We start from the raw sequence: 24,758 nt of genomic DNA, 5'->3' as shown, positions 1-24,758 counted from the left end.
GTACCACTATTATGAATAAAAATGCAAAGACAATCATCCATCACTCATGTATTTCACCATGGCATGGTAATTGATTAATGCGTGACACCGAATCAATTGTTCCCACTTAAGTGGGATTATGACCTACGAACAAAGTATTAGTGGAGTTCCTAATTAATATTTGTGTAGCAATGCATGTTTATGTTGTTAACTCTAGTAAGTTTTGTAAATAAAGGTCCATGTGTACTTCTATATGTGGTCTAATTGTAACAAAGTTTGGAATACCATGTCATATGTATGTATAATTAATACATTATATTGTTGCTTCACTCTGAGTTTTGATCGATGGAGATGGAATTTTGAAAATAAAACAAAATTAGATGCAGTTCAAATTACACTGTAAGTGATGATATTTTGCATGTAAAAAATTGTCAGAAACAAAAGGAGAGGGAAAAAACAAGCAATCAATATAAATATGATATTTACTAAGTGTAGTTATCACTAGAGCTATGTTGCGCGAAACACACCACGTTTATATAACGCGCCTCAAGGACGCCCGGTTCCCACATGTCCCATTCCCTCTCCTGCCCAAGGCCTATAAGGTACTTAACTTGTTAAGAGAATATTTTGACATCTCCTGTCTATACTAAGGCCTTGTTTAGTTTGCAAATATTTTTTGCAAAAGCATCACATCGGATATACGGACACACATTTAAAGTATTAAACGTAGTCTAATTGCAAAATAAATTACAGATTTCGCCAAGAAACTGTGAGACAAATCTTTTGAACCTAATTAATCCGTCATTAGCACATGTAGGTTACTGTAGCACTTATGGCTAATCACGTACTATTTAGGCTCAAAAGATTCGTCTCACGATTCCCCCATAACTATGTAATTAGTTTTAATGTTCATGTATATTTAATGCTCTATTTTAGGTGTCTAAAAATTCGATGTGATGTTTTTGGGAACTAAACATAGCCTAAACAACTTAGAAATATTCTTATCTTGGAAAGAGTGTAGTAGTTGCTAATAACATGTATACCTAGTTTAAGAAATTTGAATTTTAAATTGCTAATGGCAATGATCACATAATACTAAAAATGGGGTATGTGGATGAGTGGATCTCCTTCAACTAAAATGAGCCTGTTTTATAGTGAAATGAAGCTCTGTGTGTGGAGTGGGGGAAGCTGACCTACCTTAGCTGGGTAGACCATCCATTGAATCAGACGGTTATGGTGATTAGGGTGAGTTGGGGTAGGCCGGGCCCTTTTCGACAATGGCAGATCTAGCGGATGGTCCAAAACCTGATCAAGATCAATCCAACAACAAATCTCCTTTCCCTACAACGGAAGTTAATTATAGGAGGAGAAAAAAAGAGAAAACAAGAAAAACATCAACCAAAGGTTAATCAAGCAAATTCGGTTTCAATGGCTTCTAAGTAGGTCAGTAGATCACTTTCGTTCTGCATAAGCAGAAAGGTGATCTTTGTTTAGGCTAAGAATAAAATTTAATCAATTAGATTCCAACAAAGAACAACCAGTGGCCAAGATAACATTTTGATAATAAATAGTCTGTGTACTAAAATCTTTTGTCAATCCCCAACTCTCAAAATACTAATACAAGAACCCAAACAATGCATTATTCTAATTAAGAATTCAAATATCTTTGGTGAAGAACGCCAAAACTAATGCACACTACAATCTACGTCATTCCATGCGCATTGAATATTATTTATTTGCAAGAAATTTAGTTCACATAAATCCAATTAGAAAGTACGAGCCTAAGAGAAAAGGAACTAATAAAATAAAACATAATTATTTCCCTCTAATATGAAATCCAAAAAATTCGATTCATAACAATTTGAATTTTCCCATCCAGCTCATCCAGGCCTTGGAGACCGGCCCAACCAGGAGCCCGCCGCCCCACTTCCCTGCGGGCCCAGACCACCTCCTCAACCCAGGCAGAGACTGCAGCCACAGCGTCTTTGGGTTTTTCCACTGAATTTTATTTTTTAGCATTGACTTCTGTTTCGGTAAAAATATGTATATAAAATTTTATTCACAAATTATTTTTCTGCAAGTATATCATTTGTCTTTTAATAAAAAAATCCAAACAATCACCTCATCCGCTGCAAAAGCAAATTTGCAAATATCTCGTTTGCAAATATTGGCAGCTTGATTCCACGATGAGACTCGAGCAGTTCCCATTCGCTGTCTCTATGTGCTCTAAGTTTGATGCAATCTTGGGGCTAGCAACTGAAAATGCATCATGGTTATGTTCTTTTTCTGATAAAAAATAAAACATTTTCTGATTTTTTGACAGCTTTTAACAATATAAGCGATAAAATTAATTAATATAAAATTAAAAACCTACTCTACAAAGTTAAGATGATGAACTACTCCATGTTCGAAAAGCGTACGAATGAAAGCCGAGGATATAACTTACTTGATTTTTCTGCTGTAGTTTAATCTGGGAGCAGCTAAAAGAATCATTGGCGAGCTTAAAGAAAGATCATTTAGATGTGTGACATGTGAGCAACCTAAGAGCATCCCTAACAGCTCATCTAAATTTAGTACTCTATATCTTAGTTTGGATGGTTATCTAAAACAGTTTCATCCTCTATATATTTGTGTGCTCTAACAGATCATCCATATTAGAACATCTATATTCTAGTCTATTATATTTTATTGATACATGTAACTACCATGCATTTGTTTTATGTTTTATAGTGGCCAAAGTGGGGACAATTAAGTTTTAGATGATGGAGAGAGAACATCTAAATATTCCTGATAAAGATGACATATAAAAATTGAAGATAGAATAGATGTTCTGTTGGAGCACTATTTTTACTCTTCATCCTCTATCCTCTATTTTTAGAATAGATGATGGAATAAAAGAGCTGTTGGGATACTCTTTGAGTGTTGAAGTCATATGCTTGAAAAAAGATGTTTCCTTGGTCAACAGTGTGGAAGAATGGCACCCCTGTTCAGATTAAGATCCGACACTAGAGCCAGCGCAAGCATGAGTTACCTGCAATTTTTCGTTCTGACCACATATGAAAACATTACAGGATCTATTCGTGTGTTGTCCAAACCTCCTTTTCTGGTTTGGATGTACATTCGTCGATTACATCTGAGTTCGAAATTAAGCACATAGACATGTACATGTTGGCTGCTTTTTTGGTACTCTTGAGTACAAAATATTGTGCGTCTTGAGTTGGTTCATTTCTTGTAAGTTGAAACAAACAAGTCTTGACTCATGACCAGACTGGTATACCTCGTATGCTGCAAGAACATATTTATGATATATCACGGGAATACGTGTCACATACATGTTTGAGTTTTTCATATGGTTGTCAATTAATTGTCATGTTTTCCTGACGCGTAGTGAAACAATCCAACAATGATCTGCTTTCACCCTTTTGTTTGTTCTATCAATCAGGTATTTCCATTGGTCACTCCTGTCATTCTGAGACAAAGTTTCAGGTATATAATCTGTTGTCATTCGGAGAAATATCATTTGACTTGAAATTACTATTCTTTTTTAATTGTTCTAGATTGAAAACTTGGAAGACAAGTAATATGACCAGTAGGACAGTACTGATTATTCATGTTATCTCCATTCTGTTTTGAAGTGGGTGATATGTTACACTCCCTTGTCATTCATTAGCCATTCTGTTGGTACCAATCAAATGCATACAATGATTTTGAGAATTTTTTTTTTGTAAAGCAGTACAAACTACTAGAGTTCCAAACTAAGCCACCTCATAACAGCAGATCAGTGCCTGCATTTTGCATTTGGAAACAACCATGTTTGAGTTTAGATGTATCCTTGAAAGAAGGCCCTCCGCCTGTTATTTGTGTTCTCACTTTTTCATCCAAACTTGTATTTATGAATTTTTATGCGTGAGAGAATGGACGCAGATATGTGTTGTAAGGTTGTAATATTTTGATCTCAATGTAGCTGTAGTATAGTAGTTATCTTTCTTAACAAATTCGATGCAAGGGGCAAGCGATAAAAACTCTCTTATTTTTCACACACACTCTTTCTAGACGGCTAACCCATATATTATTTTTAAAAAGAATCTATAGAAAAGTTGATCTAAAAATAATATCAATTTATTTTTAAATTCTAAAATAATTAATACTTAATTAATTATGTGCTAATAGTTCACCTTGTTTTGTGCATTTTTTTTCTCCTTCTTTCTTTACCCTCATCTCATACGTACTATTTCGAGAAATACTTTGTTTGCAATGCAAATAAGGTGATCCTTTTGTTCTAATTCATAAATTTCATCTCCGCTGCGTAGAAATTTCTGAGACTTGCGATATGGCATAGGGAATTTAGGTTCTTTGCCAATTTGGTATAGTTTAATTGCATAAAGCATATATAGCAACGATATAAAATCAGAAGTATCAGGCTCAAAATGGAGGTAGCCCACCAGAGACGGCTTAATTTTCATTGTCCACGTAAAAAAAGGAGGAAGAATTGATTTCACGGTCATAAAAATAATTACAGGCAGTAAAATAAATTTCACTGCCAGCAAATAAACATACATAAAAAAACACAAGAAAAATAAATATCCAGAAGCTTCCTCAGTGTGTATTCGGTTCAGAGTATTTGCGACGTCCCACATATGAAGATGTGGAGCGTTTACTTCAAGTTAATGTGTCTAGGGGCTTCTCTGGGATGCTAGGCAGTATTGACTGCATGCATTGGAGTTGGGAAAAATGCCCAATAGCATGGAGAGGGCAGTTTACCCGCGGTGATTATGGAGTGCCAACCATTATCTTTGAAGCGGTCGCTTCTCACGACCTCCGCATATGGCATGTTTTCTTCGGTGTTGCCGGGTCAAATAATGACATCAATGTCTTGAACCAATCCCCACTGTTTCTTGATGTGTTGAAAGGGGAAGCTCCTAAAATACAGTTTTCCGTGAATGGTATTGAGTATAACACAGGTTACTACATTGCCGATGGAATATATCCAGAATGGACTACCTTTGTGAAGGCAATAGCTGCTGCACAAACAGAGAAGCACAAGTTATATGCACAGTATCAAGAAGGGGTAAGGAAAGACGTGGAGTGTGCATTTGGGGTCCTGCAGCCCCGTTTCAATATTGTGCGTCGTCCCGCACGATCGTGTAAACGAAAGAGTGTTTGGAGAATCATGAAGGCTTGTGTTATTCTCCATAATATGATAGTTGAAAATGAGAGAGAGGGAGTTAAAATCCTATTGATCTGAATGTGAACCCTGCTGCATCGGTTTCTCTCCCTCCTGAAGTAACCATTTGGCATAATCCGTGCTTTAATGAGGTGCTGCGTAGGAAAGCTACAATACGTGCTCGTGCACCACACATTCCCAACTAAAAAGGGACCTGGTTGAACATATTTGGCAAAAGTTTAGCAATACCCGTCGCACTTAGTTATGGTTGGATATTGAGCATCTTGTTTTCACATTTTCAATTACAATAACAAACATCTTAATTAATTCACTGATCACTTTATTTATTTATTTCAGGGACATGGAAAACTTTGGTGCTAGCTTGTTGGTGCTTTCTGCTATGGTTTTAGGAGGTATGTGCATGTCTACTTGCACTGTACGGTCCAAACAACAACATAATCAAGCATGTCCTTTTAATAGTCCTTTTATTTCTATCTACAATAGTACAACTTCCTTCCAGTTGTTTTGCCTTCCAGAATATGTACTGCAATTGTTCTATAATCACCAGCTCCTATTTTCCATGGAAATAATGTTACTTTAATGACACAGGTGGTGAAGATGCTCAATTTGGCAGACTGGCAGCTTGTTTTGGTACTGCTTCAGCAAGAAAATCTACTTATAAAGTAATTTTTAGTAATCCATTGGTGTCATCTAAGAACAGTTGTGTTGTTACCTTCTATTGTTAGTATGTCACTGCATGGATCACTGTAATGGACTAATTTCTTTTGTCGAAAGTTGGTGTATTGATCATTGCAACAAACCAAGTTATTTTATCGATCTATGAATTAGATATTTTGTCAATCTACGGACATTCTTTTGTGGATCAACTAGCAATTTGAATTATTCTTAGCTGGAATGAATTAGGAATTTTACACCATCATGATTTATTCTATTGATTGAACAAATTCTTCAGTTTACAGTGACTACAAAGCTGATGTTTACGGTTGATCCTACATAACTCAAAAGGTACAATTTGAGAATTTAACGTAACGTGCTTGTGTAGAGACGGCTTAGAGACAGCATATGCTGCCTTACTGTAAAGGTCATCTGTTAAACCATCTATAGATGATGTTGAGGATACTAATAGTAAAATGTTTACTCTGTTAGGTCGTCTGTTAAACCATCTATAGATGACATGGAGGATACTAATAGTAAGATGTTTACTCTGGCCTTGCCCTTATACTAGTTTCCTGGCCTCGATCCCGTTGCGTCGTTGGAGCAAAGGCAAATTCGAGGTTTGCTTCTTCCGTCTCTCGATCGGCTCCTCCTCTTGGATCCCTCAACTTTTCATGCATGTTCTACTCGGATCTAGTGCTACCTCGTATCTTGCTTACGGTTGAGCTGCGACAATTTCGATTTCTTCTTCTTCTTCTTTTTTTTTCAGAAGTATGAGCCGGCGAATTCCAATGCTTCTTGCGTCTTTCCTCTTCGATTGCTGGTGTTCTTTTTTTTTCCCATCGATTCACGCTCGAATCTTGCGCTATCTATGACCTGCAGTATACTTGCACAACACGTCAACACCTGCTCCGTGTCAAGTGGGCAATTTGTACGTAGCAATATAGCATCACGCAGTTACTTAGTTTGACCTGTTCAATTAGTCGATATGAGAATTAGTATTGTTTCCACCCGCATATCGCAGAAGTTAGCTAGCAAAGATATGTAGTTAGTTGATCTACTTCATCTCTAAACTGTGGCTCCAAACGTAGATATATTTTATACCCTCTGCAGTGGGAATAGTATATACAGTACGATTACAGTTGCTATAACTTAGGTGCTATGAATTTATAGTCTCTGCAGTGCTATGAATTTTACAATATTAATACATAAAAAAATTTCGGACCTTTTTGCTACCTTGTGCGTTGGAGGCTAATGTCCAAGATGTGAAAAATGTTGTTGGTTCCGCAGTTGATATTATGTAAATATATTTGGTGGCAATCGTAGTTGGATTTTAAGAATTAAATAGATTTGTTAGATATATTGTTAGTATTCATACACATATTGTCAAATTGCATCGCCTGCTTTTTTTGGCTTGAGACAACGAGAAAGCTAGCTTTAGGTCCAACTACTATAAGTATTGAAATTATTTACGGCAGAATTGTAGTCTACCAATCATCTGAGCAATTGATGTATAACATACAGATTGCAGGCTTGTATGTAGATCCTGTCATTCATGTTTATTCGGTATAGCCTAGAGGCGACCATTGTCTAAAAAAACGGGTAGAGGCAACAACAGACAAAGAGACCAAGGCGACGCAATGACATAGAGACCTCGTTCCGATGTAGGTATATACGTTATCCGGCATGAAAATGTAGTAATGGATTAGTACATGATTAATTAATAATTAGTTATAAAAATATAAAATAGATTAGTGTAATTTTTAAAACAACTCTTATAGAATTTTTTGCAAAAAAAAAACGACACTGTCACATGGAAAACGAAGTAATTTGGCTTGTTAAGCCGATGGAACGAACACGGTTAGAGAGGGCTATGTCATGCTGCACATAGGTCACTGCATAAAGAATTGATCTTTATTTAATAGTTAGTTCCATCCTGGCTAACTGGCAAACAATATTTGGATCTAAGTATAGGGAAATTGTTGGGGATGCAAAAGATGCGGCGTCTATTTTTTTAAGATTGTTCCAATCAAATATTATAGAGTTCTAATATTATGTTTTCTCACATATTAAGACTGTATAGAGAGGTATCTAGATTTTTATGTACTTTTACATTATTTTTTTTTATCTTTAGACAGATATAGCCGAAAACGTGCATTGCACGTGCACGATTACTAGTCGACCAGGTTTCACATAAAAATACACCTAGTTAACAGGTTTCCCATAAATTATGGTTAGATATATATTTAATATACTTATGAAAATACATGGTGAGATATATTTAATATCTTACCAAAGTTTAAAATAAAATATTTAATATATTTATAGAAAGTACCTTAACATTACACTTGCAAAAGATCATTGCGGTGGCATCACAGTGTTGTCCTTGGTTCTTCTGTTGATCAAGACCATCCGCTCGGAGGGCTAGATGTGGTCCTCCGCTGGAGTAGCTTCTTTTGGTGGATTTTTGGGAGAGTAGCGTGTGTAGCATTCCCCTTCCCTCCCCCTTTCGATGTAAGAGTCTAGTTCCAGGTGTGTTTGTGGTAGTTTTGCTTCCTTGAGGATCTCTGCACGAGGCCGGTCTGGCTTGATTACGTTGTGTACCAAAACTCTTTTTTTTTAATATATTGACGCATAAGCCTTTGCGCGTTTGAGAAAAAAAACAGGTGACACCGAAACATGTTACCTAAGTGTTTTGATGACGACCGGGCTAGTCTTTGGATTAATAACCATTAAACCTTTCAATATAGTTAGTTTTGGGTGAGTGTTTTGGCTGTGTGCATCATACTTATGCAGGGGTTGAAGGTGGACTCAGTATCATTTTGATGTAGTTAATTAGGTCAGGTTCAATAAAACTTTTGTTATCTTAAAAATCAATGTTAAATAACATACAGTCCCAGTCCCACCCTCTCACGCGCATTACCTATATGCAGCGCATATTGGTTGCTTAGCCAGTAATCGAGCAGTTAGAAAACACAACTTAACAAAAGATATAGCGATGCGAATAAGTTATAAAACACGCCTTTGCCGCTGCGCCACCGCCAAGCGCGCGCATCCCACTGTACTAAATAATTAATGTGTCGGTCCATGATCGATGAGCATATACATACATATACACCACGGTCCGTATATATATAAACACATCTAGGCATGGAAAGTATGCAAAAGGACAATCACGCGCGCATTCAATCAACAGCTATAGCAAACTAGTGTGATGGCGGCAGCCAAGGGCCAAGTCCAACTCAGCGTGAACGACGACGACAATGGTGCCCAGAAGGTACAAGAAGCTGGCATCGCTGCTTCTGTCGGCGTCATCCTCAGCGGCAGCGTTGCTGCGGCCGTCGACGGTGGCGAGGACGATGGGGAACAAGGTAGGAGGAGGCTCCATGAGCAGGCCTTGGAAGTGCTCCTTGGTGGGCATGACAATCTGGAGAGGATAGGCCTCGTCGGCCTCGCCACCATGTCCTCCGGCATCGGTGGATTCTTTGCAAGGGAAGCCCCGGCATTGTTCTTCATTTACTATGGCGACCAAAACCGCGCGGCAAGGTTTGCCTACTACAAGTGCCTGCCGTTCTTCATCTTCCTTGGGCTGGCTGAGGCGCTGTATGCCATCTGGTTGTCACGCAGACGCAGGGCCATCCGCGGCAACACTAGAGTCCCTAAGTTTGTGCTCTTCGTCTCCATCCCTGCGCTCGTTCTCTCCTGGGCTTTCTCCGGAGCCACCGCTATCTAATACTACCTATCTATTCCGTATCTATATTGTTTGCTAGTAACCCTTGTACTGTTTCTTAGTTCATGCTTAGAATTAACTTTGTATTCCTTTGCATTGTGTTTCATCCTCCACTATTTTAGATAATGAATAAAATCTACCATTTGCGCTGCTACCATAGCCCTGTATTAATTAATTCGTTTCTTTCCTCAAGTTTACCTGAATCTGTTGTAAATCTGTAACGCTTGAGCCCACGACCTGCAGTGGTTCAAAGTTTCGGACCGAAATTTTGGTTCTATCAGTAGGTCCCGATAGCTGGTGAATTTCGGCCAAAAATTAATTTTGGTTAAACTATTATAATCCATATTTTTATATTTTTTGATGCACTTTATGAATTCAAATGTTGTTTGTTGTTACCATTAATTTAGGAAGTTGATAGATTATTAATTTAAAATTAAATTTTCAGAAAATTCGATCAAATTTCAATTGAAAATCAAATTTTGTTTGAAAATTCTGTTCGAAAGTTCCAAAATAATCCCGAAATTTCGGTCCCCCGAAATAAATCATGATATCGGTATATTGAACCTGTACGTGTGCGTGCCGTACGTGCAGATTGTTGCATCGGGATATCTTTTCGCTCTGCGATCTTACGTCTTGGGGAATATACGCGACTACTGTGGGTTGTGGAGCTAGTTGATCAGTTCTTTCGTGCAACATTGCAGCAGAAACTCTGTCTCCCTCGAGCTCATATGCTTTGTTGTTGATATTTTCTATAGTTAATCTCGGTAATTTTGGTACATATACTAATCGGAGGCTCTCTCTTGGAAGCTTACGTGTTTATTAATGTTAAAACAATGAAAATTATTACATTAACCAAAGGAGAAAATCTAAAAAATATCATTGACAAATGGATAAGTCTAAGAAATTCTACTGATGAGCACGAGTTATACGATATGTCATCACATAAATGACTTTGTTTAGAAAATGTCAACACCGTTAAAATTCTGTCCATCTCACGCCATTAACGACTATTCATCTTATAACACTTAATTAACTGATAATGTCTAACAGAACCATAATTTCAACAGTGTTTGTTTAACAAATTCATTTGTAGAATAACATTTCTCACAACTCGCAATGGTCGATAACATTTCTTGGAATTAGTTGTTTGTTAATGTCATTTCTTAGATTTTTCTGTAACAAAAAAATCACGTTAATTAGAAATGGACAAAAATCTCAGCCATATAGTTTACATGCTATTTGATACATGGCTTATACTGAAAGCAGCAACGCAGGAAATATGATTTGAAAATTAGGAAAAAGATGTCTTACGACGAGACATTGGACGATAAGATAGTAATGGTGTCTGACATAATGCGTTTTCGACCAACTTCGCATAGCGATTACTCTTGGTTTGCGTCGATGCATTTTTATATATTAATTAGATCTATATACGGCCACCGACGTCGCTGTTCATTGACTTGACGAACTGATGACCTGTTCTCTCGTCGAAATGGCCACCAGAGTCGGAGGTCGAGTCGACCCGCAAATCGATTCCGGCCCTGTTTAATTTCTAAAAAATTTTAAAAAAACATCTTATTAAATCTTTGACACATAAATAGAGCATTAAATATAGATGACATAAATAGAGTATTAAATATAGATGAAAAAAAAACTAATTACACAGTTACGTGAGAAATCGTGAAACGGATCTTTTGAGCCTAATTATGACATGATTAACCATAAGTGCTACAGTAACCAACATGTACTAATAACGGATTAATTAGGCTCAAAAAATTTGTCTTACAGTTTCTTGACGAAATCTATAATTTATTTTTTCATTTACGTTCGAAAACCCTTCCGACATTTGGTCAAACGTCTGATGTGATATTCATTGCAAAAATTTTTGGAATCTAAATGGACCCTCGGAGTTTGGATGTGAAGACCGAAGCTGAGACGCAGCCCCGCAAAACCGCATCTCGTCCTCTGTACCAATCGGCTGTTCAGTGCACGCATCCAGAGGAGCAGCGGCGCCAGAACGTCCGGAAATAGTCATACGAGGGCATGCACTATGTTTTAACGTGGCGGGTGGCTCTGGCCCATTACATTGGAGCCGATTCATCAGTTGTGCCTCGACCATGCCCGGCGGGGTTGCGCAAACCCTCGATCCTTGTCAGATGGTGTCGGATGGAGCCATGCACGCAGAGAGAAAAGGTCACTCGTAGAAAGGGAGAGACGTCGGAGAAAGTTGCGGTCGCCGCTGGTCCCGACGTGCTACCGAGGCCGGCCGCCGGGCCCTGCCACATCTGCCGCCTCCCGACGAGTCGCTGGGGCCAACCACCGCTAGATGTGCTGCCCCCCGACGACCACCACCTCTGTTTGCTAGATTCGCCACCCCACTATGCGCCGTTGAGGCCGGCCACCGCCACCGTCCGCCGCCAATTCTGTCGTTCCGTGCGGGGAGAGCTCAGGAGAGGGGAGAAAGAGGAGAGACAGAGGATGAGCTGATCCTGGCTCTGGAAAAAAATGGAGAGACTTTTTGTGGATCTCATGTGAAGCATTCTGCACTGTGGAGTGTGTAGCATTATCGTACGTGGCATTTTCTTTTTCCGAGGGAGTGACTTGCATGGTGAATGCCCTGAGGTCATTTTTTTCCTTGTGCTTATTCTTACGAGTTAAATTTAAAATTTTAAACTAAAATGTGGAGTTAATTTTGGATTTGTTCAACATAGTTTGTTTTGAGCTTGACTTTTACATCGCTAGAAAAATACGTTTTTCGTTTACAAATATATCGTTTGGCTTTTTCTTAAAAAAATCAAAAGATTACCCCCTCAAAGGAGAACAGAAACGACATCAAGTAACAAAAGTTCTGGTGGTTATCACAAGAGATCAAAGTCCAGAGTCAGGTATAAATCATATCAAATACCGTAAAAATTGTAGAGATGACATCACAAAATGTGTAGGTTGCAAAATAACAAAAGTGAAAGGAACATATATAATAGGTTGAAAGGTAAGAAAGAAGAAAAAAATTAAAGGCACTAGCTTTCGCTACTGATGAAATTTGCATAGTGCGATGATTTTGGAAGTCATAGAGGTAGAAGAATTGCCAATGTCTTAAAAGATACATTAAATGAATTAAAAGCTCTCCGTGTTTTCTTCATCTATACTATTCTTAAAAAAAAGATAATAGTGGTGGCAATAAATCTGACATCCGTATATGAATTCACATAAAATTCAATGTTAGCAATGCTAATATACGTATAATTCATATTTCTCCATGGCAAAACACGGGTATTTAGCTAGTATTATGTATATGAATTCCCCAAATTCCTTGTCTTAGAACTTTTCAAGACTTGTTCACCTCCGTCACCCAAAAATTCGATCACCACTGGGTTGCAAAGTGTGTAGTCCTAGCACAGTGTCTCAGCTTTATCACTTGATATTCTTAGATCTAGAATCCTAGGGTGGTAGTCACAATTTGCCTAAGGACTTTAGCTGTCTTATAAATTTATGACATTTTCTTGCTACAAAGAAATTCCATTCCAATGTTCCTGAGGTTGGGAAAACGAAGCATTTAACAGAGCTCAAAAAATTCTCTGTCAAGAAGGACGCCTCTGGAACAGCTGGGACAGTTGGAAGAGTTTGCAGGAGAGCTCTGTATTAGTGGCCTTGATATCCGTTATGCAAATTATGCTTCATCATACACACGAGCTAATACACCTATGCTAACGGTACCGCGACATAGTCTAATGCAAATAAAAAAAATGAACATTCAACCATGTAATGAGATATAATAGGTGAAAATTGACAAAAAAAATGTTGGAGTTATTATAAATCTTGCCATAAATTAATTAAATGATTGAAAGGCTCAAAGCAAGAGATTGTATAGATTAAAATGAATAAATAACGGAATGATGAGTACTGACTGTATATTCATGTTATATCCATTCTGTTTTGAAGTGGGTGATCTGTTGCACTCCCTTACCACTCATTACCCATTCTGTTTGATTTCAGTCAAATGTATACAATGATTTTGAGATTTTTTTATAAAGCATTACAAACTACCAGAGTTCCAAAGTAAGCTACCTTATAACAGCAGATCAGTGGTTGTATTTGCATTTGGAAACAACCATGTTTCAGTTTAGATGTCTCCTTGAAAGAAGGCCCTCTTGCTATTTGTGTTCCAACTATTTGATCGAAACTTGTATTTATGAATTTTTATGTATTGTAAGGTTGTAATATGTTAATCTCAATGTAGCTATAGAATCCTAGTTATCTTTGTTACCAAATTCGATAGGAGTGGTAAGCGATCAAAACTCTCTCATTTTTTCACTCGCATTCTTCTTGGACTACTAACCCGCATGTTTTTCAAAAAAACTTTTCTATAGAAAAGTTGTATTCAAAAATCATGTTAATATATGTTTATGTTTTAAAATAATTAATACTCAATATGGTTTACCTCCGTTTTGTTCGTTTTCTTCACCTCCTTCTTTCCCCTCCTGTCAGACTAATTTTGAGATACATACTTTGTTTGCAATGCAAATAAGGTGACTCTTTCGTTCGTAATTCATAGTACTATTTTTCATCTCGTTTGGTTCGTACCAAAGCCGAAGGTTTATCGTCATATTTTTCATCCAAACCGCTGCGTACAAATTTCTGGCATTTAACATAACTTTGCCAATTTGGTATAGTTTAATTGCATAAAGCATATAGTGAAAATATAAACCCAGAAATATCAAGCTCAAAATCGGAGGTATATAAGCCATTAGAGACGGCTTAATTTTAACTCTCCTCGTAAAAAAAATGTTAATTTCACTGTCATAAAAATAATTACAGGCAGTAAATAAATTTCACTGCCAGCAAATAAACATAGATAAAAAAACACATGAAAAATAAATATCAGTAGCTTCCTCAGTATAGGAGTACAGGAGTTTCCTTGCCTCGATCACGTTGCGTCGTTGGAGCAAAGCATTCGAGGTTTGCTTCTTCCGTCTCTCGATCGGCTCCTCCTCTTTCGATCTCTAACCTTTTCATGCATGTTCTGCTCGGATCTTGTAGCTGCTCGTGCTACCTTACGGTTGAGCTGCGACGAATTCGATTTCTTTTTCTTCTTCTTCTTTTAGAAACTATGAGCCGCGAATTCCAATGCTTCTTGCGTTTTTCCTCTTCGATTGCTGGAGTTTATTTTTTTACCATCGATTGACGCTCGAATCTTGCGCTATGATGTCAAATCTTGCTTACGATTGAGCTGCGGATTCATGGCTTGTTTGTTTTACCATTCTGCAGATTTTGCGCGCAGGCAACCTGTTCGACGAAAGGCCTCTGAGTGCTCGCCCACCATCACGGTGGCATCACCATCCATGGCCGCTGCGAGCGCCCATGGCGCTGTCAAGCTCAGCGACCTCCCCGATCACATCATCCGGCGCATCATGTCCTTCATGCCCGTGCGCCAGGCCGGGCAGGCCTGCGTGCTGTCACGGCGGTGGCTCAACCTCTGGCGCCCCGTGCCCTGCATCAACGTCGATTTCGAGGAGTTTAGCGAGAAGTATGAGCAAGAAGCCGAAGACGAGGTGGTGTTCAAGCGATTCGTCAACCGGATGCTGGAGAACACCGACGAGCCCGTCGACTACGTGGTCGCCTTCTGTCTCAGGTACTCCATGTCGCGCGGCCAAGACGCCGAAGCCGATTCGGCAGACCGCAGACGCCAACCGGTGGATCGGCCACGTTTTGCAGAATCAGGCGATGCTCGTGGAGGTTGTCGCGCGTAACCCCTGGTTGGAGCTTGATCACTCTGCATTCACTTCATCATTCTTGAGAAACATCAGGTTCTCTAATGTTGTTCTGGACAAGGGTTTCTTCAAGCAAATTCGGACGGGCTGTCCTGCGTTGGAAGATCTCTTCTTACATGACTGTATCATTATGGATGATGAGATCACCTGCCACCATGGACTGAAGGTTTTCACCATCAATGCCTCTGGCTTCCCCGTGGACGACAGGATTTCTATTTCTACTCGGAGTGTTACTTCTCTCACCGTGTGTCGCCCTTGGGGTAGACTACCAATACTAAAGGACGTCGGATCAGTAGTAACAGCATCAGTTGTTCTTAGTGATGAGCCAGCCTTTCCTATTGGTACTGTTGATTTCCGTCACTACCTCTGGAGCCTTTCTGGTGTTAAACATTTGGAGTTCGATTATCTGGCGGTAAAGGTATGTTTATTGATCTAGCATATTTCACCTTGTCTTAGTATATGCAGGCACCTTAGTTGATACATCTTTATGTTCCTAGCCTGACAATTCACAATTGCATTAGATTAGTTAGTTTCCACACAAAACTAATTGTTATGCCATGAAATCGTGACGTTGCCAATGGGGTGACTAGTGTTGTCAGCCACTTGATGCAATCTAGTCTATGCACTCCTTTCATTTGTACAAAAAACAATCTGTTGAGCTGTTCACCTGATGTATTTTAGTTTGATAGTTCGATCTCACATGAAATCGGAGGATTTCCATTTTGATGACTCTACATTTTCTAGTGTGTGCAATTTTGGCGTTGGCAACTGCAAAAATATCTGAGAGATTAGTTTGGTTTAGTTCACTTCATTATGCATATTCTTATCTTTCTTTTCAAGAGAAGGATTTGGTGGTGATGGTAGGCTCTACAACCATTCCCACTCGAAATCTTTGTGGTTGTAATATCTAAGCTTTTGTGTTACCTTTAAGATTCTATCGGAGCATGAGCTCCTCAAGCGGAGATCCATGAGACCCCCTTTGTGAGTTCGGCCCAGGGGTGTAAAGTTGGGACTCAAAAACCTTGATGCAAATGAGAAAGTAAATGCCAAGCCGATTCCCGAGCATCGGGCTTTCGAGAGGACAAGGAGGAATTATACAGGTTTAGACCGTCGCAAGACGTAATACCCTACTCCTGATGTTTAAGCACTACGTGATTGAATGTGTTACAAGCTTTTATGGGAATCTCCGGGCAGTCCCCCTTCACATGTTGATCAGGGCCTCCTTTTATATGGATAAGGGGACACCACAACAGTCACCTGTCCTATCAACAGTTGTGTAGGCCATCATTCCTCCTGTTGTGAGTAGGTCGCTATCTTCCTTGGATATGTTGTGAAACCATGTTGGCGCCACCCTATTTCCTGTCCGGTCCCATCAGCCGGAGGGTAGGTAGGAAGAGACAACCATGCCCTTTTTCCTTCAGTCCCATCTGTCAGTGGGCAGGTGGGGAGAGGCAACCATGCCTCCTCTCTTTGTTCCCATCCGTCAGTGGGCAGGTATGAAAGGGAGCGCTCCTTGGGGCTCGGTAACTCGAGCTAAGTAAGCTATCTTTGTCTCTCCATGGCTACCCATCACATTAGATGTGATAGCGACGGTAGGAGGACAGGCCATCCCTGTGGTGACAGGGACGATACTGTGTTGTCAGGGTGGTCTGTCCCCTCTCGCCTTTTCCATGACGGGAGAGCAGACGGGGATGGCATGCGCCTGCGCCGCATTTAATACGGCACAGACGCATGCCTACACCCATCATGAGGGCGACGCAGTGCACCAGACGCCATTCCATCATAATAAATACAATGGTTGGGCGCTGAGACTACGTCTAACACGGGGTGCGCCCTGTGATATGTAGCCCGCTCGACGAGGGGGTCAGGGGGCCCCGACCCCTCTAGCGCTCATTCAGCTGGCCTACTTTTGAGCACGACCCCCTGGGGGTGTGTGACTTCCTGTGGCATGTCCCCTTTCCCCTCATCCCTTGGGGCTTGGGTCTTTGGGCCCACAGTCGCCGCACGCCATCCATATACAGGGGATACCCCAGGCCCATATCTCCGGACCCATATCTCCGATAGATTTCTTATAATAAAAATAATGCATTTTGGCATACAAGTATAGGTGATCATTTGGTTTTATCTAATCATGAATCTATATAAGTTTCAGATTTCAGGATGAATTGTTTAGATGGTACATTGAATTATGATGCATTGGAATGTATTACTGATGGACATGACACTAATATAAATTGGAAAGGTAGGAGACACTTAATGGCAGCATACAAAACGGAAAGTGCTTCAGAATAGTTGAAGTTTTCACTCCTACTACTACCTCATGATATATTTGTGTTATGTTTTCTCTTATTTTGGCTACCTGACTTACATGAAAAATCAGTCTGACAATTCGTAAAAGAAACCGAAACAAAAAGACAAAGAAAACCTTGAGATTTGACACCATCCCACAAAAATATATACTCCAAAGGGAAATAGGTGCGCGGACCGATTCGGTGTCGGTCTCCCACTCTCTCCCTCTCCCTCTCCCAAATAAAGCTTCAATTTTTTTTCTTGATTGCTACTTTCCATTAATCCACTTGCGCGGCAGAGATTAGCAAGCTAGAGTTCATGGCGTCGAGCAAACGCCCCGCGCAGGAGGATGACGAAGATGATCACGTCGCCAAGAGCAAGAGGATGCGCTCCTCCATCCTCCCCTCTGCTGCTGTTGCTTTCAGGAGTATCCACGACTACGAGAGGCTCGACGTCATTGGGAGGGCGCCTTCGGCGTCGTCTACGAGGCGCGGGACCGCGGAACCGGCAAGAAGGTCGCCCTCAAATGGATCCGCCGCCACGGTGTCGACATGACCGCGAAACCGACGACACGATCCGTTGCCAGGCCGCCTGCTCCGGCCACCCGTCCATCGTGGAGATCCTCGACGTGGTTCAGGACGCCGAACTCGGGTACATGCATGTTCCTTGCCATGGAGCTCGCCGTCGACAGCAGGCTCTACGACCTCATCTCTGTTGGTGTTTTATTATTTGTAGAGTAAAGGACTAGTGATGATGTGAAAGAGGGAGAGAGATGCTCGTGAGTATACTTGAAATGTGCTGCTATATTTGGTTGTTTATTGCTTCACTTTACAGGGCTGGGTTGCATTTACTTTCTTCACCACACTCTCTACACATACACGTGCACAGCCTGCCTATTTATAGGTTGTCAAACCGACATGGGAGAAAAGTTCATGATACATTGAATATTCTACATTTTACTGGCTATTGCAAGCTACTACAAGCTACTAGATATAAGTAGATATGTCAGTGTGCTTTCTTTTGACTTTTGTGCTTCAAGAAAGGATGAGAGAGATAGAGTTAGCTGGTACTTTCTAGAGATGAATTAACCAACAAACTCCCCACTAATTCATCTCTTCATACTTCGATCTGCTCTCTATTGCAGATGAATTTTTCCTTTGATATAACTTTTAGTAAATATGTCTGCCAATTGTTCATCCGTGCGACAAAATTTCAATTTAGCTTCTCGACGATCCACTGCTTCTCGAATATAATGATACTTGATAGTGATGTGTTTCGTCCGGTCGTGACTGATTGGATTTTCACTGATCGCGATAGCAGACTTACTATCACAATAAATTATTGTGGGCTCATTTTGCTTCTCGCCTAGATCTTCCATAATTCTTCTTAGCCAGATTGCTTGTGACACAACTTTTGATACTGCTACATATTCTGCTTCTGCGGAAGATAAAACAATAATATTTTGTTTCTTTGTAGACCAGGAGCACATACCTGAGCCAAGTGAGAAAGCATAGTCTGATGCGCTCTTCATATCATGAAGACATCTAGCCTAATCACTGTCGGTATAACCAACTAATTTTGATTCTTTAACTGGTTTGTACCATATGCCATAATCTGCGGTCACTTTGATGTACCGCAAAACTCTTTTTGCAGCAGTAAAATTTAACTGACTTGGGCTAGACATATTCCTTGATAATAAACTGGCGGCAAATATAATATCTGGCCATGTTGCAGTCAAATATAATAAACTTCCAACTAAGTTTCTATAAATTTGTGGATCTGCTTTTTCAGCTCCATCTTTTGCCATTTGCTTTTCATTTGGCAACAAGGGGGTTGTGACTAATTTGCAACTCTCCATTCTAAATTTCTTTAAGATATTTTCAGCATATTTCTTTTGTGATATAAATATTCTCTCATTACTTTGATATACTTCCATGCCCAAGAAATAGTGCAATAAGCCCAAATCACTCATTTCATATGTATTCATCATGTCTTTTTTAAATTCTTGCATCATCTTTTCACTGTTGCTAGTATAAATTAAATCGTCAACGTATAGTAAGATAATTAGAATACTCGTACCTGATTTCTTGATATAGAGAGTGGGCTCACTTATGCTCTTGGCAAATCCTTTCTAAATAAAGTATTTGTCGACTTGACTGTACCATGCTCTTGGTGCTTATTTTAATTCATATAATGCCTTCTTCAGTCTATATACTTTATTTTCTCCCCCTTGAACTGAAAATCCTTCTGGTTGTTCAACATAAATTTCTTCTTCAAGATACCCATTGAGAAAAGCTGATTTGACATTAAGTTGGTAAATCTTCCATCTCTTTTGGGCCGCTAGAGCAATTATTGTACGAATTGTCTCTACCCTTGCAACAGGAGCATATGTCTCATAGTAATCAACGCCAGGCTTTTGCTTAAAACCTTTTGCCACAAGCCTTACCTTGTATTTTTGTACTGAGCCATCTGGATTTAATTTTGTCTTATAAACCCATTTAACTCCAATAACTTCTCTGTCTTCAGGACGGTCAACCAATTCCCAAGTATTATTTTTCTCAATCATATAAATCTCATCTTCCATGGCTTTTACCCAATTTTTATGTTTTTCAACCTCTTGAAAACTTTGTGGCTCAACAACAGAATAATTGCAAAATTCGTGTTGTTCTGAACCTCTTTGTTAAGAAGTAGATTCTAATAATTCAATCATACTTCTTACCCGTCTTGGAGGTGATTCCGGTGTAGATACAAGCTCATCACTTACTGGGGTTGAGTGTGAACTAGAGCTTGAACTTGACCTTGGACTTAATGGCTGTGGGCTTGGAGTATGATCTTCTACTTCATGATTATCATGCATAATTGGTTGGCCTAGTGTGATGGTAGTGGTTGGCAATGATGTATTGCTAGTAATTTCTGGAACCTTCCAGTCTCTTCTAGCATTTTCATCAAAAATCACATCTCTACTGATAATAATTTTCTTTTTCTCCAGATTATAAAGTCTATAACCTTTGATACCATCAACATAGCCAACAAATATGCACCTATCACTTTTATTATCAAATTTTACTCTCTTTTGTGCTGGCACTTGAGCATAACAAATGCAACCAAATATTCTCATATGACCAATGACAGGCTTTTTACCATACCAAGCTTCAAATGGTGTATGATTTAATATTGCCTTGGTAGGACTTCTATTTAAAATGTAAACTGATGTATTAATAGCTTCAGCCCAGAAAGATTTAGGCATACCTTTGTCTTTGTCTTGAAGCATAGAATTTGCCATATCATTAATTGTCCGATTTTTCCTTTCGGCGACACCATTTTGTTGAGCACTATAGCCTGTCGTTAATTGTCTTCTTATGCCAGCATTTTCACAATACTTCTCAAATTCTTTTGAGATGTATTCTCCCTCTTGATCACTACGTTAAACTTTAATTTTCTGATTGCTTTGATTTTCCACCGTAGACTTAAACTTTTTGAATGTCTCAAGGGCTACTGATTTTTCTTTTAGAAAATATACCCAGATCATTCTTGTGTAATCATCAATAAATGTGATAAAGTACCAATTACCTCCTTCTGATATTGTTGGTATTTTACCAACTATATCAGTGTGCACTAGTTCCAACGGTGCACTAGCTCTCCATGCTCCAGTACGTGGAAAAGAAGTTCGTATTTGTTTTCCAAATACGCAACCTCCACATAGGTCAGACTTGGGGGTAATAAATGGAATGCCATGAACCATACCTTTTGTCTTGACCAACTTTAGTGCTCTGTAATTGAGATGTCCCATTCTCTTGTGCCATAAATTAGAAATATCAACTTCACTTTTGAGAGCCATTTGAGTTGGATGGTTCATCCTTAATAAAAAATTTCTGTTTTTCTCCATATTTATTTTAGCAATCAGACAATTATTTTTACGATCTAATATTTTGCAAGAAAAATCCTCAAAATAAACTGCATACCCATGTTCTAGAAGTTGTCCAATACTTAGCAAATTTTGCTTTAAATCAGGTACCAGTAAAACATCTTCTATAAATTTTGGACCGTGTGCAGTTTGAACAGAAACCGTACCTTTGCCTTCGCTTTGGGCTATGGAACCATTGCCCAAATGAATTTTTGCATGATAAGATGAATCCATTTCTCGAAATAATTTTGGATCAGCAGCCATGTGGTTAGTACAACCACTGTCAATAAACCAAACATCATCTTTTTCTTCTTGAGCAGTTTGACAAGAGAAAACCATTTCTTCAGATTTTTCTTCTTGTGAAAAAATTAGCCCGACTAAATTCTCGAGTTCTACAATATTTTGCAATATGACCCTTTCTCTTGCACTTGTTGCAAGTCATTTTCTTCCAACACATATATGTGGTATGACTAGATTTTTTGCAAATATCACACCACAAATTTGAATTAGACGTACCTTTTTGTCTTTTTTCTTGACCTTCCTCCTTCGGTATATTTTGCCTTGAAAAAACATTTTTCTGAAAACCACGGTCTCGCGGTGGAAATCCATTTTTCTGAAAGTTCCCACGAAACCTTAAGTTTTGAGGCCTAAAACTTAATTTTGACTGAAATGCATTTTTAATAGAGCTCCCTTCACGTTGAAGTTTTCTCTCTTCATGGGACTTCAACGAGCTCATTAGTTGCTGAATTGTGAGAGTTGATAAATCTTTTAACTCTTCAAAAGCAGCAACAATATACTCATATTTTTCAGGCAGACTACTGATTAAAATTTTCTCAACAACCTTTTGATCCTTGATATCTTCATCATAGAGCCGCATCTGATTAACAATCTCAATAACTCTTGAAAAGTAATCCTTTATCTTTTTTGACTCCTTCATCTGTAAATTTTGAAATTGTCTTCTTAGAGTTTGAAGTTTAAAAGCAAGTACCTTTTCAGATCCTTGAAACTCCTCCTTCAACTTGTCCCATGCTTCCTTCGACTTGTTAGCGCCAATAATACGCGGAAATAAACTTTCCGCAACTCCTTGTTGGATCAAGAATAAGGCCTTGGCATCCTTCATCCGGTTCTACGCCAAAGCTTTTTTCTGTTCCTCTGTAGGATTGTCTTCAGCGGTATACTCTTTGTAGCCATTCTCAATTACATCCCATAATCCTTCAGATAGCAGCAGCGTCTGCATCTTGATACTTCATATATCATAATTTTCTCTTACAAAGACAGGAATCATAGACTGTGCCACCGTGGCGCCCGAACTTGAAGCCATACCTATAGCTTCAAATAGAAATGCCGATACGCCACGCTCCTCCTATACGCCCGACTCGAACCTGGGCGCTCTGATACCAGTTGTTGGTGTTTTATTATTTGTAGAGTAAAGGACTAGGGATGATGTCAAGGAGGGAGAGAGATGCTCATGAGTATACTTGAAATGTACAGCTAGATTTGGTTGTTTATTGCTTCACTTTAGAGGGCTGGGTTGCATTTGCTTTCTTCACCACTCTCTACACATACACATGCACAGCCTGCCTATTTATAGGCTGTCAAAACGACATGGGAAAGTTCATGATACTGGTGGTGTTTAGATTGAGAAATTTTTTTGGAAAAGTGTCATGTTAAATATTTGACCGGATATTGGAAGGGGTTTTAGGGCACGAATGAAAAAACGAATTTCACGACTAGCCTGGAAACCGCGAGATGAATCTTTTGAGCCTAATTAATCCGTTATTAGCACATGTTGGTTACTATAGCACTTATAGCTAATCATGAACTAATTAGGCTCAAAAGATTCGTCTCAAGATTTCTCTTCCGTAACTGTGCAATTAGTTTTTTTATCTATATTTAATGCTTTATTTAGGTATCCAAAAATTTGATGCGATGTTTTTTTTAAAAAAATTTGGAACTAAACCAGGCCTGAATATTCTACGTTTTACTTGCAATACTATTGCAAGCTACTACAAGCTACTAGATATAAGTAGATATGTCAGTGTGCTTTCTTTTGACTTTTGTGCTTCAAGAAAGGATGAGAGAGATAGAGAGTTAGCTGGTACTTTCTAGAGATGAATTAACCATCAATCTCGGGGCCGTCGTCCGAGTCTCCGAGGACGGCACGCACGGGATGATACGGCAGCTTCTTGCCGCGGCCAAGGCGATGCACGCCGCCGGCATCATCCACCGCGACATCAAGCCCGACAACGTCGTCGTCAGCTCCGCCGGCGAGCTAAGGCTCTGCGACTTCGGTGCGGCAACACAGGTGAAGCCGTCGGGCGAGCCGTACGAGCAGTCGCTGGTCGGCACGCTGACCTACCCGTCGCCGGAGCAGCTCGCTGGGAACAGGCACTACGGCCCGGCGGTGGACATGTGGGCGCTCGGCTGCGTCATGGGCGAGCTTCTCACCGGCGCGGCACTGTTCGAGGACTTCGACACTGACGAGGACGACCTGCTTGCCGAGGTGCTCGACCGCCTCAGTACAACCGGTGCCTGCAAGCTGTTCACTGTATGCCGGAGCTGTCGCTAGCTGGGCGCGAGGTTCTGGCCGGCCTGCTGAACACCCCGTCCGTTTAAAGCTTGTTAGTAGTGTGTGTGATTTAAGTGGTCCAGAAGTGATGGAACTAAACATATGTAGGCATTACTATTAAACCAATTTTGTGATGGAACTATAAAAGAACATAAATCAAACAAGGTCGATAACAAAATAGTGTCACTGTGCAAACAAGTTAGACAAAGGGAAAACATTTGCCCTCCTAAAACCAGCTACGGAATGTTTTGGGTTGGGGTGAATCACATGTCAGAAGGGAAGAAGTTAGATAAGATGCCAAATCAAGCAAATTAGTGTTAACATATAAAAATCTTACTACTAAGGCTAATGACATAGATGTCTATACTACCCTTTAAAACATAAATGTATATAGAGACTAATATTTTATATTTGATACATGGTATTTTAGTGAGAACTGAGCAAATCTATAGAACAAAAGAATTCGGGAAAATGAGATGTGGCAGAGTTTATACTCCCAGAAGACTTTTATTAATATATACCTGAAAATAAGCACTTGACTGTATCAAAACAAATACATACTGACTACCTATAAGTCACTAAAAGTGCATAATGGATCACCCCTGCTATCTAAAGTTTAAATGGCAACCTGAGAAAGTTAAGGTCAATATATTGTTTACAAACTAGAAACGCCTCAAGCA

At 39.5% G+C, this 24,758-nt stretch overlaps 1 protein-coding gene and 1 pseudogene across 1 annotated transcript; both read left to right on the top strand.

Moving 5' to 3' along the window:
* Nucleotides 1–9,032: 9,032 nt before the first annotated feature.
* LOC107305031 (FBD-associated F-box protein At1g60410-like) lies at nt 9,033–15,975 on the top strand. The gene is given in 3 exon segments (XM_040528212.1): nt 9,033–9,481; nt 14,827–15,220; nt 15,222–15,975. Coding segments are annotated over 3 exon segments (1,374 nt in total). The 3' UTR covers nt 15,753–15,975.
* A 1,948-nt stretch (nt 15,976–17,923) lies between these two features.
* On the top strand, nt 17,924–24,125 carry LOC102717377 (annotated as a pseudogene).
* Nucleotides 24,126–24,758: the final 633 nt, after the last annotated feature.

This window comes from Oryza brachyantha, chromosome 10, assembly GCF_000231095.2.
Source record: "Oryza brachyantha chromosome 10, ObraRS2, whole genome shotgun sequence".
In the NCBI taxonomy this organism is placed as follows: Eukaryota; Viridiplantae; Streptophyta; class Magnoliopsida; order Poales; family Poaceae; genus Oryza; species Oryza brachyantha.
This window is presented reverse-complemented; position numbering and strand designations above follow the sequence as displayed.